Below are 16,589 nucleotides of genomic sequence, written 5' to 3'. Positions count from 1 at the left end.
CATCATACCAATGTGTTGAACTTCAGGGATTGCAAAAAGGGGGGAAAGGACAACCTGTGGCTCTGCAATTGCAAGTTGCCAAACTTGAACTTATTATCTGTCCCAGAATACATAACAACATTACTACATTGCACTGGTAGTAAAGTTCCATCTCAATTCCAAAATCTTTAGATAATCCCCAATTAGATTTAAACATCAGACAGTAATGGTGGACGGAGGCATATAAATATTCAATATACCCCAACTCTACCCCAAATTAAATGATTATAGCGTCATAAAAAGGGAGTCCTTATTGAAAAGTTCTGATGTATCTAATGGAAAATTTACAAACAATGCCAAAAGTCTAGCAAAACATTCTCATAGAACTCAGTTTTTTAACATATTAAGCCTGCACATAAATGGTTTAATTGTATGCTGCTGTTTAAAGCATCAACGGTTTACATGAATGTTGTCCACAGGGTCCTTCCTTATTTAAATTGGGTCTTAGTAGGATGAAATCACAAAACAACTTGGCTGACTTATATTCAAGATATAACATCTGTTATAAAATCTTCATTAAGAATGTTAACTCTCCCTTAGGGCCCTGGCACTGAAATGATCTCATATTATTAAAAGGAAGATTACAGATCTACTTGCTTATTAACTCAGGACAAGTCAAACCAAAAATAGCAAAGTTTGAAGCAACAACATGTTTGGACTCGGCAAAACAAAAAACAATCTGACCATCATGAAAGATAATCTTAAACACAATATAGGATTTGTATATTAATCTTTTTCCACTTTTGAATCAGCAATATAAATTTTAAAAGTTTAAGAATTTTGCTAAAAGTTAAGAAGGGTAGGTACATACCTTTCAGGATTTTCCACTTCTTCAGTAACAAAATTGAGGTAAAACCTATAAAAACAAAGTTGCTGTTAATGCCATCATTTTTATAACTATTTCTATATACTACTTGAATAGCTTGTCTTAATATGCGCTTGCAATAAATGTGGTACAGGGGGAGAAGCAGGGGTGAAATGCTCCCGGTTCGGACCAGCTCTGGCGAGTAGGTAGCGATGGCGGTGGGCAATTCGGAGAACTGGTAGCAAAAATCCCTGCCCCCGCCCCCCATGCCCAGCTGAGCCACGCGATCATCAGAGCCTTTTTTTTTCTTTTAAATGGCTCTGACCAGCCAAGCTCTGACGATCCCAGCTGAGTTGCCTGCTAATCAGGCAACTTAGCTTGGATCGCCAGAGCCATGTAAAAGAAAAAAACTTTTTTCTTTTAAATGGCTCTGACGATCCCTCTCCCTCCCCCCCTTCAGCTTGCTTACCTTAGCTGCTGGTCGCAATGCCTTGCTGTAATCCCTGCAATCGATTGCATCAGCAAGCAACTGAATCTCCCTGCCTGCAATCAAGCAGGCAGGGAGTTGTCGACTTCAGCTCCCAGAATTCCTCAGCCAGCAAAGCAAAGCTGGCTGAGGAATTCTGGGAATTGAAGTCTACAAGTCTTAAAGTTGCCAAGGTTGGAGACCCCTGTTCTATTGGGTAAGTTTTTTTCCCCTTTGGGAGCTTTAAAAAAATAGTTAATTGGGGTTTTTTTTAGTTGTTCTTTATTTATTTATCTAGCCATTTAAAATTTAGGAAATTTTAAATTTAGCTGCTTTTATATAAAAATAATAAATAAATAAAAATAAAATAATATTTGTGCAGCTTTCTGTAGTGTGTCACTCTAACTACACAAACACACAAAATCTCACAAAGCTGTATGTGGAATTTGGTGTGTGTAAAGTGTGAAAGTTGGTTTTTTGGGCTTTTTGTGGCTGTGTGAAGTTCCTGCTTGTTGCAGGGGCCATTTTGGGTCTAGCACAGCTGCTTTTACATTGTGGGTGAGCAGTTGTGTTGTGTTGTGTTGTGTTGTGTGTGTGTAAAGTGTGAAAGTTGGTTTTTGGGGGCTTTTTGTGGTTGTGTGAGGTTCCTGCTTGTTGCAGGGGCCATTTTGGGTCTAGCACAGCTGCTTTTATATTGTGGGTGAGCCAGTTGTGTTGTGTTGTGTTGTGTTGTGTTGTGTGTAAAGTGTGAAAGTTGTTTTTTTGGGCTTTTTGTGGCTGCGTGAGGTTCCTGCTTGTTGCAGGGGCCATTTTGGGTCTAGCACAGCTGCTTTTATATTGTGGGTGAGCCAGTTGTGTTGTGTTGTGTTTTGTAGGTTAAAAAAGGGCAAAGAAGTGACATTGACCTGGCCACGCTCACCTGACCACCAAGCCACACCCTCCCAGTCACCTTACCACAAAGCCACGCCCACTAATTAAGCCACGCCCACAGAACAATAGCAAAAAAATTAGATTTCACCCCTGGGGAAAAGCGTAACCAGATTTATGGTATAGGACCAACTACAAAATTGGAAGTAAGTCTCCAATGTGAAGCCCGTTTTATATTACATCAAAATATCATCTCACAGTATAAGTGTTGGTAAAAGTGATTAGACTATCCACAGTTTCTAAAACTCTGTCTTTGAAAGAGCTAAACTGTATAGCAGTTAGTGTCTTGCCTGACACTGATATGATTTAGATTGTAGCCCACTTTCACCATGGAAGCCCACTGGGGACTTTGGGAAGGTTTACCAAGGCAGGTAGTCCCAACCAGAGGTGGGTTCCAGCAGGTTCTGACCAGTTCTGGAGAACCGGTAGTGGAAATTTTGAGTAGTTCGGAGAACCAGTAGTAAAAATTGTGACTGGCCCCACCTCCATCTATTCTCTGCCTCCCAAGTCCCAGCTGATCAAGAGGAAATGGGGATTTTGCAGTAACCTTCCCCTGGATTGGAGTGGGAATGGAGATTTTACAGTATCCTTCCCTTGCCACGCCCACCAAGCCACTCCACGCTCACCAAGCCACACCCAACGGAACCGGTAGCAAAAAAAAATTTGAAACTCATCATTTGTCCCAACTACCTCACAAGGTTCTTTCTGTGGTGAAAAATAGGAAAGGATAGCTTTCTACGTGCCATCTTAAGCTCCTGAACAAAACACAGAATATAATTCTAGAAAACAAAGCGAAAGCTGCAAGTAATCTTGAAATAGCAGGAATTACTAAACTTTAATCTGCTATCAATAAAGGAGAATATTTGTAGCTCAGGGTTGAAATGAGGGGTCCATGATGCTCTCTGATTTTGCTTGTTCTCTTGCCAACATCAGTTTATATTCTGGTGTCTGTGTGAGGATGCAGGAGGGGGAGAGTCTTAGGGATTCTTTAGTTGGGCTGTTTACAAATGGCTCTTTAGCAGTTTCTTGACTGGGGTATTGCTTACTTGATTTTTGGTCTGAAGTTGATAAGTAAGTAATACCCCAATCAAGAAACTGCTAAAGACCCATTAGTAAACAGCCCAACCAAACAATCCCTAAAACTCCCCACACACACACATCTTCAAACAGACAGGTAAATCACCAGAATATAAACTGAGAACAAACAGCACTCCTTACTAGCACTGATGATGTTACCTAGTTAGGGTAATGAAACATCAGCAAGAAAACAAGCAAGCTCAGAGAACACCAAACACCCCTCTAATCTGCTATATCACAAGAGTGCAAAATACCATTTTGAAGTTTGGATGGACTTATATCTCAAAGTAAACTATATGTCTGCTTAGGCAGATGCCTTGCCTAAATCAAAAGAAGTTGTTTTAAAATAAACAAAGGCATTTACTATTGGCAGGATTCTCATAGCATTTTTTATACTCAAACCAAAAAAGCCACCTTATGACCGAGTATAATTGAGAATCCAGAGTAGCAAAACTAATTCAAATTAAACCAGTATAATCTTATCTATTGTAGCACTTGAAACCCTGATAGCACTGTTTCCCTTGGTTCCTCCTATGGAATCAAGGAAATTAAACACTGTCATTTATAGTGACAGTTTTCCTGGAACTTTTCTTGTGCAGCCTGAAATTGCAGATAACTCTGGAATCTGTCTCTGAAACTTCCTCTGTTTTGGAGTTCACATATGAAAAGTTTCACTAGGACAGGATCTCTTTCCACCCCATGTTTAGCTTCAAAGAGCCACTAAAAGAAAACTTCAGGCAATGTCTCCGTGGGTTAGAATTTATTTCGCAAGAAGGTTCTTAATCAAAAGCCATTCAGTAAATCAGCAGTATAACTTACCAACCAGAGTAAGCATACATTCCAGAATAAAAAGCTAGAGGCAATCCTTTGACACTGGCTGCATTTCCAAAAAATGCATCTTTAAAGTGTTCAGTTTCTCCTGGGAAAGAAAAAAAAAACATACCAAAGTTGATTTCAATTTTATTAAGGTTAAAATATTACCAACATCAACAATCCAGAGATAAATCCATATACAGTATTTTTTTCCAGTTCAGTTTTATCTACCCCAATCGTTTAGATAAATCCAAAATAGTTTCTTTGTTCCTGCATGCCAGGTGTAATATCCCTTATAATATCTTCCATTAGGAATGCCTTCAGAGCACAATCTGCATTTTTAGATTAATTTAAATTTCAGAAAAAAACTGAAACAATCAATAGCCTACATTTTTAAATATATTTTTTTTATTTCCCCATGCCATTTTTGTAACATTTTGCACTTATTGCAATGGAACTTATTGCAATGTGTAGTCCAAGAATTGCAGCCCAATTTTTGTATCAACATCTTGAGAAGTTCTTGAGTGATGCAAAGATGCTGCTGAAAATAAAACATTAACTTTTTTTTACTTCTGATAAGCTTACCAGTTAGGAAGTTACTCTTAATTGTATCCTTTTAAGGTTTCCCAATTTTTTGTGGGGCCATCCTTGAAATTACAATTACAATTTTTTAAAATTCAAGAACACAGACTCAGCTTGAACTCATCACTGTCTGTTTTAAAGTGTAGACGTGTGTGGACATATGGACATAATGTACACACCATGCTATAATATTTTGGCACTTATTTTTTTGTTTTTCTGTGTTTTCTTAAAATCTGGAGCAAGTAAATTTAAATATTTTATTCATAGTTGGCTTTCCACTATTAAACACCTGACTATGAGAAAATATGGTTTGAACAGTTAGTCATCACCTAATTTCAGATCCTGGTTCATTAATTGGCCATAGCCTGGACAAATTACAGTTCTTATGTTGGAAACTAACCGAAACTGTGACTTAATTTAAACTGTATTTGGTTCCCTTTTACACATACAGAAAGAGAAAGGAGAAGTCAGAAACCAAAATCCTTATCATATAGCTGAATTAGATCATGATGAAAAAATGTTTTCATAATGAAGAAACAGTGTTGGAATAATGGTAATAAAATATTATTTTTGTAGTAAATCCACACTATTACAGATTTTACATTATGACCAGCATCTGCTACAAGCAAAATATTACAGCAGCCAACAGCAGTCTAAAGGAATAGAACTCACTCATCTACTTAAAGAACTTTAAACACTCTACTTAAGAAACATTTTAAGAGTGAACACCAATTAGTGGGAGTGGTGCTTTATACAAGAACGTTTCCAATAAAGAGAAAAGCTATAAAGTTGTATTACAAATACACTGCACTGTTCTATATAAAACACATAGTATAGAAGCTTGAGTCTTTCATCATTACAAGAATCTTTGAGACCCTATTTGCTTGTTTTTGATTTTGCTGCAAGAAACAATCTTTTGGTCCAAGATTTAAATATGATAGATGGAGACTCAGTATGATCTCATAGCCAGATGCTGCAATGTAAGTTTTACTTCAAGTTATTTACCTGACAATATGGAACTTAAATTGAACAAGCAGAGACTAATTAAAAGATTTTTGCTGGCATAAGCAGTCTTTGGTAGGGGCAAAACTGGGAAGGAGGGAGATGAAAGCACATAAAATAGCATTTACTTTTCAGTTCATACCTCTAATTAGCTGCATAACTCCAGGGACTATAATTATCAAAATTGCTACAAGCTTGCAAAAGGTTAGGAAAATCTGAAGGCGGGCACTCCAGCTGACACTCATACTATTCAGGACCATTACAACTGCTGGAGAAAAAGAAAAGGAAAAGTTAAAAGGAAGTATTTCTCATCCATCCAAAAGCACCATAAAAGCTTCTGTTAGGCAGAACCTCTCCTACCATGCATCCCGGGCATTAGTAGAACAACTCACATTACCCTTGCTAACCTTTAATGAGCAGCCTTCTTATAGCTTATTTTAAAAAAACTTTTAAGTATCATCAACTAAAAATCTTTTCCATCTTCCAAAGTATCAATTATCGTGTTCTGTTAGCCTTCCAGTAAACATAATTAAGCTTGGTCCTTATTGTAGAACTAGTTTTGATAATAGATGGTTGCTGTAACTCAAAATTTAAACCAGACTTAATTTTACTTATAAAGAAAAATATCTGTAGCTCAGATGAGAAGTCCTTGGTGCTCTCTGAGGTTGCTTATTTTCTTGCAGACATTTCATTACCCAAGTTAAGTAATGACTAGCACTGATGATGTTACCTAGTTTGGATAATGAAATGTCCAAGAAAACAAACAAGCTCAGAAAGCACCAAGGATTTCCCCCGCCCTTGATTTTACTTTCCTATTCAGATTCATTTCCTATTTGGTTTAATTAAACTTTGGTATATATATTTTTTTAATGTTCAGGATTACTATATACAATAGTTCTTCAGTTGTGGGCTTTACCAAATTATAAATGCATGCTACATCTCTGCACACTCCTAAACAACTGTCTTCAGTTTTTTGTGTGTGAAGAAATGGAAAATGGATAATGTAAAAACTCTCCTAACTCTTTCAAGGAGAACCAGTTATTTGAATTATACTATTACAATAGTACAGTAGCATGTCTGACCACATGAAAGAGGGCTAGCAGTGCTGCAAAGTTTTATACCAATTTCTCAAAAAACAAAAACAAGAATATTGATTATACCAAGAATTCCTTATTAGGATTCCTCATAGACCGGTATTCAGTAAAAAACAAATAAAATCAGTAATAAATATAAATAACAATAGACAACATCCTAGTCCTTGAACATATAATCAAATATTATTTATTCAAATATGCACGCATTTTATGCAGTGACTTTTTGTTTGAGCAATGCTCACTTTTTAATTCCCAGATCATGTTGTGGAGTTCAAGGAGTGCTTACAATACAATGAGAAGAATACAACTTCATTGAGTATATTTATACAAAGTTATTTCCTTGAATAACTTTAAGGTGTTATGATCTTATCAAGTTTGCTTAAATCAATGAGAAAAGGTGCCTCAAAATAATTCCTAATGGTAAATGACCAAATGAAAAATCAATTGCAGTTTGTCTTTTATTATCATTACAAAGATTTCAATATACACTGAGGCTTAACAAGTAGTAAGTAAGGCTCAGGTTTGCCACTTGATTACTTTGTCTCTGTCTCAGTTAATGGTGACAAGCAAAATGCTTTTCTGAATTATGGGCTCTTTCTGTCCAGTCCTCTATTCTTCTGTCTCAATCCACTTATTTCATTTTGTTAAATAATCTAGTATAATTTGTGAGTCTTGAAGAAGTGGATAAAACTGTCTGAATTGTTAGACCTGTCATTTCTGAATTGGACTCCTGCTCCTTATGTTTGATTAAAGTCTCTCATAGGATGGAAGGAAATAGATCCAAGCAAGAAACTGACTTGGGTTTGAGTCCAGAGCAGTGGTGAAATCCTCCGCGGGTTGCTACCGGTTCACTGCCCGCGCATGAGCAGTGAACATCAAACGCACGCTACTAGTGAGCATAAACAGTGTGCACTAAATTCATGCTACACACCCATGCGCAGTATGCACCAAACGTGCACGTCGCAAGGAAAAAGGAGCCTTTTGAAAGTAAGTAGAACAGCAAGGGGGGAACAGCTGTGCCGCACCATTTAGATTTGCTAGAAAGCAGAATTTCCTGCAAATATAGATTGTGTGGCACAGCTGATCATTGAAAATACCAATTCGGATGAATCAGTAGATTTTTTTTACCATCGGTTCGCCCAAACCAGTGCGAACCGGTGTAGCATTTCACCCCTGGTCCAGAGTATTTCTTTTGAAGAAAGCTGTGTTCCAGCTCAAGAAGCTTTTGCTTGATCCAATTGCCTTGATAATTATTTTGGAAAGGTTGCACAGAAAGTGGTAATTTTATAAGAACTCTAGAAGAAACAGACTGGGTCTTTGGAAGACAGGATTCAACCTCGGCTATACAGGTAGTCCTCAACTTACGACCACAATTGAGCCCAAAGTTTATGTTGTTAAGCGAGACATTTGTTAGGTCAGTTTATGATCTTGCTTGTCACAATTGCTAAGTGAATCCCTACAGTTAAGTTAGTAGCACAGTTGTTAAGTGAACCTGGCTTCCCCATGGACTTTGCTTATCAGAAGTTTGCAAAAGATGATCACGTGACCCCGGGACATTGCAACCATCACAAATACAAGTCAGTTGCCAAGCATCTGAATTTTGATCACATGACCATGGGGATGCTGCAATGGTCACAAGTGTGAAAAATGGTCATAAGTCACTTTTTTTCAGTGCCATTGTAACTTTGAATGGTCAATAAGTGAACTGTTGTAAGTTGAGGACTACCTGTAGTATGGAACCTGCATTGGTGATGCTTGTATATGACCTTTCGAGGGATCAGAATTGGCAGAGTGCAATCCTCATGGTCTTCTTTAGCATCTCAAAAGGTTTTGATATGGAACACAGCATCCTTCAAAACTAGCTCTAAAAGGCTTTCTTATTCCTGAAAGATTGATTCCAATCAGTGGTGGAGAAAGAGGAGATCTCTACTGTATCTGGACACCTCTAATCCTCTATTGGAGGATTATTGGATTATTGAGGGACTCTACTGGAGTCCCTCAATAATCTTTTCTCCATCTACTCCTGTTTCACATTGTCATGAAGCTGCTGAAGGAGGGCATTGCTGACAAGGAGGGTTGTTATCATTAATAGGCTGATGATTTATTTATTTATTTTATTTATTTATCAAATTTTTATACCGCCCTTCTCCCAAAGGGACTCAGGGCAGTGTACAGCCAAGATAAAAAGCAATAATATAAAAGTTAAAAACAATTTAAAATTATTAGATGATGATACCCAATTATACATCTTGTCTTTTGGCCATATAGGTATTGATGAAGAATGATGAATCTCTCCAAGGAAGAATGGCTTTAGACTGGTGGTTGGAATGATTCCAGGGAATTTCCATCTTTCACTCTGAAAGGGGGCTCCACTTCCCTATTCTATAGTGGTTAATTATTTGGAAATTTCCATGACTCACAAGGTACAGCTTGAAGAAGAGAGGTGGCAGAGGGTGTTAAGCAGTTGTAGAAAGTGTGTGTACCTTTTAATACATAGATATTAATTTTAATATACAATATAGATAATATATATAGATAATATATAATATATAGTAGCTTGAGAGAGCACTATATTTACTGACCTACATTCCTGTAGAAATAAACTGAGTTTGGGTATATCATTTTTAGCAGCCTATACACAGTTTTGCTTGTACAAAAGACAAATGGACAAATATTAGCATTCATAGTTTTCTGCAGTTTTTATCCTTCAGTTTCTATATTCAAGGTCCAGTAGGAACCATAAAGGGCATGGAACTTTTCTTAATCCTACTAGTGTTCACTGACCAGCATATAAAGAGAATTAAGTACTAAATTAAATAAATAAAACACATTTATTGTTTTCTTGCCACATTGGATTCCTAATTCTCTTAGTCTCTAGGCTAAGAGAAAAAAAAAATCAGTCAGAGACCAATGGACACCCATATGGATCCTATATAAATTATATACCAAATAAACTGATCTGAGAGACGCAACATATCTTGCATATTTTCCTTAGAATTGTTATAATCAGAAATATTAGATGGTATATATGGCCAGAGATTTTGTTATTTATTGTCGTTCAATATGTTGTAAAATTTATAAAACACATATAGGTTAATATTTTATAGCATCTTCCTATACATTTTTGCTGTGCAGCAGTTCTAAAGTGCTTCATTAACCTCAGCTGTGCTCACAAACCACATGATATATGCCTAAAGTGGCATACCAGTTATTAAAACTTCATGACTGCATCTCTTTCCCCAAGTGAAAAGGCCACCTTTTCCCTAGTAAAATGATCATTTGCAGGATCCTTATAAAAGAGAGTGCTAAATTCTTTATTAATTAAAAGAGGCAGTAAAGCTTTCCATAAAACAACCTAAATGTTTCACAACAGTAAAGACTCTTAGCTGCATTTCTGCTGTCCATGGAGATCATTTAATGACAATCAAGCCACTATTTCTTCTTGTCTCAATCAGAGCAAGCCTCCAAATAATTCACTTTGCAATCTTCTTAGAACAAAGAAATGGAATTTGTAATAGAATAGAGACCAGTAGCTTTTATGTCCATATCCCAAGTGAACTGAGATGAAAGCTTTACTAAGACAGCACAGGACAGGGCACGGCAGGGCAGGACAGGACAGGACAAGACAAGACAACCTTTATTGTCATCAAAAATGAAATTCCGTTGCCTGTTCATTCAGATAGATAGATAGATAGATAGATAGATAGATAGATAGATAGAGATAGAGATAGATATATAAAATCTACCCATACTCATATATAACACACACACACACACACACACACACACATAGTAACAGGGAGGAGTCATAAGATGGGGGTGTGGCTAACTGATGAAGACAAATGAGTCAGAAATAGATCTATTTTAGTCTCCGTTAAGTCTTACAACAGACAGCAAAATGCTGGTTAATGTCTGATAAAGCCTAGAAAATAGTGAATTGGGATTTCATTGAACTATGGCTATATAAACATCTTGATTTACATAGGAAAAACCCTGGCTAAAACAATAATACATACATACATACATACATACATACATACATACATACATACATAGTGTTTTTCTATCGAGACACCTGGTCTACCCCAGCTTGTGGGAGGGAGCGTACTGCAACCCTTTCGCCTTTCAGCTCCAATCCAGGAGCCCTCAAGCAGTCACATTCATGACTGCCTAGCATGCAGGCAGCCCAAGTTCGAATCCAAGTAAGGGTATGGCAAGCTGACGAGACTAAATAGCTTGAAATAGATCTATACTAGTCTCCCTTTATTTCTTTATCAGTGAAATATAAATTATACACACACACACACACACACACACACATACATATATATTACATAGCAAAAAGAGGAAACTTGAGAGTTCACTAGGTTGATGCTCTATGGAACAAAACTGTGACTGAATGTTCTGCTTGAATACCATGAAGATTCCTCCCAGAAGGTAAGAAGGAAACCAGGTCATGAAGAGGATGTGCAGTGTCCCAAACAATACTGCGGACAGTTGTGGAATTCAAATAATTTAACAACCGGTTCTCTGCCCTAATGACTGGCTGGGTGGGCGTGACCATGGTGGGCATAGCCAGGAGGTGTGACAGGCAGCACTCGGCCTCCTGCAGTCTCCTGGGAGCACAAACGGGCCACGGGGGGGCGTGCCTCACCCCATGCCCCATTTTAGGCCTAGTAGGCCTCCTGGACTTACCTGGGAGCCAAAATGGAGTGTGTGCGGGGACTCCTGGAAGGGGTAGGGAGGGGACGGGCCAGCAGCAAATTAGCTACTGGTTCACCCAAACCAGCCCAAACTGGCTGAATCCCACCACTGACTGCGGACTCTGCATCAATTATATGCTAAGTCCTGGATAGAAGGAAGTGAACTACAAATAATATTTTCTGCCATCCTCACCATCCTGTACTGCCTACTTATATCTACCCTAGGCCACTATATCTGTCTATAAAACAAATCTCCACATGATCATAAAAAATTAGTATCTTTTATATTTTTCTGCTATCATCCAGTAGTTATCTATATTTTGGAATATATTTCTTATTTAAATCAGAGAGATATGGTATTTCGGTCAGAGATATCATTACCCAGAAAAGTTGATTATTAATACTGCATTAAATTGAGGTATAAACATGTCATCTATAATAAATGTTCTCTATTCTCAAATCATAAATGTATTTGCTAGATAAGTATTAGAATTAATTAAGCACCGAAAAACAAATGTTACAAAATGTTTAACATTCCTTCAAATTTATAGGAAAATACGAATAAAATATGATAAAGGGGAGATTACTAAGTGCAGAATATATACACAATGGCTATAATGTATATAGTCTGTGTCCTGCTCCTCAAGAACTTTTGTAGAACTCAAAACATCTCCTCAACTGCTTTTTTGGGGGGGGATGGAAGCGAAGATTAAATTAAATTTAGTAGTTTCAAAACAGAATAAATGGGTGACTGGAATTAGAAAACTGGCCTTAAGGAAAAAGCGGATGAGTTAATGAGACCTAATGAGTAAGTGTTTCATTTGTGTTTTCTTTTCATGGTTACATGTAGGTAAAGCAGGGCTAACACCCTAGCTAGAAATGTTTTTGTTTTATTTTAATACCTAGCCATCAGTATTTTTCTATTTTAATAGCAAAAATCCATTGCCAACATCTCATCAGTGGATCTGAATTCTGAACCCATTAATATTTCTGTTTTCTGTAATTTCTGTTATAGACAACTATCCAGTTCCATGGTTTGATGATGTTTCTGTGTAATTACTTTTTTCTTGTGGAACACTCAAGGCAGGGTAAAATATTTCAATCATTAACATTTAGTGATCTGCCAAAATGATGCAACTTATCTGTCTTCTAAGGTGGAAATACAACCTCTGAAGGAATACATTCCATAGCCTGGAGCAAGGGAAGAAAAGTTTGTCTTCCAAATGCTCAATATATGAGCCTCTGAAAGCAGAGATACCACAGTATTCAGAATGGCAGAGATGGTCTAGATACCTGATAACCAAGTACTAAAACACTACACGATTAAAAATTAAATTCCAATGCTTAACAACTAAAGCTTCACTTACATACTTCGCAACTTTGCAATTCTCAACATCTTAAAATTTTGAGAATCCTATTACAGGTTCCAGATTTTTCCTCATATTATAACATCAAATTGTTATGTTTTGCATTCTTTAATTTGTAATATGTTATCTGATTAGATATCTCACTGAAATATCTAATCCAATGGATACTTTTACTTCTGAAAAACTGAACTTCAAAAGGAGAATGGTTTTCCCATTTCTCCTTATCGCACAGTGTATTTGTGTGTAGGTTTATAACAGCCGTCTTTCCCATTGAACATACACCCACATAGAGTTACTCATATATTGCTTAATTTTAAGCAATGTATTTTAACCCACATAGAGTTACTCATATATTGCTTAATTTTAAGCAATTTATTAATATAAAACAAATTATTTGTTGTTCCAAATAATTTCCAGTGACTTATTCTGATATTATTAATATTCTTTTTATAATATTATTGAAAACAATATGTAGATATAAAACTAATACAAACTATAATGAGGAAAGGTAAAAAGAAAAGGTAAAGATAAAGGTGAAAAGAAAAGAAAAGAAAAGAAAAGAAAAGAAAAGAAAAGAAAAGAAAAGAATACTTTCTCCTTTGTCCTAGCAAGTATAAACAATTTTAACAATGTGTTACCGTATCTTTAAATACAACAAACAATCCCTTCATCCCATATCTCACTTCATTCTCTACAAGCAAATTTTTAAAACCTCATCCTCCATCCTAATCAGCAAAAGTCCCTTAAGGGTTACCAGAAATAACAACATATCTTCTGTAAACTTGGTCTAATAAACCCACTTGAATATCTTCCTTTTATAGTTGTGTCTTGTTGACGACACCGAAACCTGACAGTTTTCTATTTTTAAAACAAGCCTAATACATCAACATTCAACACAACCTATAAAAATCCAGTAGAAGTTACCACACATCATTTTATTTTATTAGAGTTCACATTTTAATTTGCTTCTAATAAAATACAGTTGTGGTAACTTCCACGATATGAAACATTAAGTTGATTAGCACTGAATAAATTTTGCTTCAGATATTTGATTCCAAGGTGATCTGAGTGAATTAACTTTATGAATCAAATTGGAAAATCAAAACAAATAATTGTATTGAATGCTTTTGAATCAAATGATTTGGATGCTTCTGAGCATGTACAGAAAGATCTTTTCCAAATTAATTTACATACCCCAAATCAAACCAATTTTTCAACTTGATTCAAATTGTCAAGTTGGATAGATTCTCTGCAACGCACTTGATTTCCATATCCCACCATTAAATAAAGAATTGGTTTTAATGATCTGTTACTTATCATCTGCCTAATCCCTTTTCTATCAAAATTCAGTACTTACTGATTCCTACAGCTGTAATGAGTTTAATAGCGAGGTCAGGGATTTCACATTGTATAAAAAATGGTTCCAATATGTACTGTCCAAATGCCAGAGAGATTACTGCTGTGGCAGCAGGGCTGGAAGAAAAAGGAAGAGATTATTTTTCTAAGGAATGCCAAAACCACTATCTTGTGCCTATATTAAATATAAATATGTATCAAAAAATGTGGATATCAAATTTCCAGAATGCATTTATATCCCTAATGGATCCTAAATAATAACTTGATAACTCAACCATTACCACAAGTAAAACAGAAAAATTAAACCTTGTACAGTACTCCTTTTAAAAGTTTTTTTTTTAAATGAAGTATCAAAACAGCAAGTCAAGTTAGAACAATTAAAAATTAACTCACACTGATTTTATCTGTTGTCATTAAGAATTATTACTACTATTAGTAGTTATTAGATAAAGTTAATGTTTTTAATTTTGCAATCTCTGAATCTTACTACTGATTAGCAGGTATTCTGGTTGGATCTTTAGAAAATTAATCTGAGACCTTCTATTAAATTTTAGCTTTACTGTATATAAACAGTATATAAACTGTTATAAACAGTTTAACTGTTAAATTGTTATAACTGTTTATTGTATATAAACAGTACTAATTGATTTACAACAGTAGTTAGAAATATATTTCATGTATGTTGTTCTTTCAGCGGAAGACAAAATTATCCTATGATAGTCATTGGTTTGAACAAGCATTTTTCTTCACACTAACGGTAATAATTTAAAAATGATTTTCCATTATTTATTTTAAGTCTCAGATTTGGATCAGTGCTAATTCATTCAGTACTCCCAGAAATTTCCGGGAGAGTCAAGAAATCAAAACATTCATGGTGACTTAGCATTTTAAGCATGACTGTGGTCATGTTAAAAATCCAATTTTTTGTTGTTTGCTGAATGACATTGGGTATATGTAGCAATAAGATAAATAGAAAAGAGATATCTAGAGTGAGGCCTGAAAGAGAAAGTAAGAAAGCATTTTAGTTTCACAGAAATGAAATCCTTTCAGAATGTGAACCTGTCACTAAGTAAATGAATCAAGGGACTGAACTTTCTACACATAAACTGATTAGCAATTTAGCATTTGTATGCTGCATTTTTAAAAAACATAACACAGTAAACAATAAGTATTTTACTATTAAAAAGTCTTTATAGGTAATTTTTTCAATAAGTTCAGGAAGGATCCAGACAAATAACTCTTCTTCAGGTAACATGTCAAGTCATCTTCTGCTCATGCCTCAAAAATATAACAGAATACCTTTTCCCACAAATAAAACCATCTGCAATGTCGGATGAAACTTTATTACTTCAACAATGGTAGTAAATTAGTGTCTCCACCACACCTAAAGCATCAGGAATGACAGATTGCATGCCAATACACACACAAAAAAACCCCATGCTATAAGTAATTTTCAGAGAACAAGAAGTCATTTTAAAATATCTGCAGCTCAAAATGATCTGTTCATTTCTGCCAATATAATTCTTCCCAATAATAAGACCAATGCTGATACTTGATTTATCCACCTACAAGATTCCATCAACTGGTATATGGTAGTCCTCAACTATCATAATTAGGGCTGGAATTTCTGTTGTTAAGCAAGGCAGTTGTTGAGTGAGTCATGCCTGATTTTTTGCCATGGTTGTTAAGCAAACCATTCTCATTGCCAAGGGAATCACATGATCTGTAAGTGAATTCAGCTTCCCTCATTTACTTTGCTTGTCAGAAACTAATTAGGAAGGTTGCAAATGCAAATGGTGATCACCTCACACAAGAATGCTGAAATTGCCAGGCACCCGAATTTTAATCATGTGACCATGGGGATGCTGCGACAATCATAAGTGTAATAGCCAATTATAAGTCTCTTTTGTCAGTACTGTTGCAATTTTGAATGCTTGCCAAATGACTGGTTCTAGGTTAGGAACTACCTGTGTTCAATCTCCAGAAGTCTATAGCTTTCCAATTTATTTTTATTAGAAAAATCAGAACATTAATGTAAACAACATAAAAATAAAAACCTCTGTAGAGGCCTTATGCTAAATATATAAATAACTACAAATTACCTATGTATCTTAACTTGGACCATACCCAAATGTACAGTGCTTGAAATTAATCATATCAATCGAAACTAAAATGTCTAAGACATTTTAATCTTTCATATTTCTAATTGTGTTGCCAATGTTATTTTGTGAGTCTAAGTAAGCCTTCTGAAGGTAAAGGTAACGTTCTGGATTGCTACCATTGAATATTGGCTAAACTTGAATTTAACTCTTTTGGCCTTGGAAGCCAGCATGTTACTTATTTAATACAGCAGTGGGC

At 35.8% G+C, this 16,589-nt stretch overlaps 1 protein-coding gene across 1 annotated transcript in view; it reads right to left on the bottom strand.

The window, feature by feature from the left end:
* SLC7A11 (solute carrier family 7 member 11) overlaps positions 1–16,589 on the bottom strand; it is a 63,779-nt gene that overhangs the window by 42,459 nt on the left and 4,731 nt on the right. Inside the window, exons 3-6 of the mRNA XM_034401506.3 lie at positions 14,233–14,348; positions 5,854–5,979; positions 4,134–4,233; positions 851–895 (exon numbers count right to left, since the gene is read on the bottom strand). Of these exons, the coding sequence (XP_034257397.2) occupies positions 851–895; positions 4,134–4,233; positions 5,854–5,979; positions 14,233–14,348 (387 nt within the window). The remainder of the gene's footprint in view (positions 1–850; positions 896–4,133; positions 4,234–5,853; positions 5,980–14,232; positions 14,349–16,589) is intronic.

Source organism: Pantherophis guttatus, chromosome 8 (genome assembly GCF_059756535.1).
Source record: "Pantherophis guttatus breed Tessera chromosome 8, ASM5975653v1, whole genome shotgun sequence".
NCBI classification, from domain to species: Eukaryota; Metazoa; Chordata; class Lepidosauria; order Squamata; family Colubridae; genus Pantherophis; species Pantherophis guttatus.
This window is presented reverse-complemented; position numbering and strand designations above follow the sequence as displayed.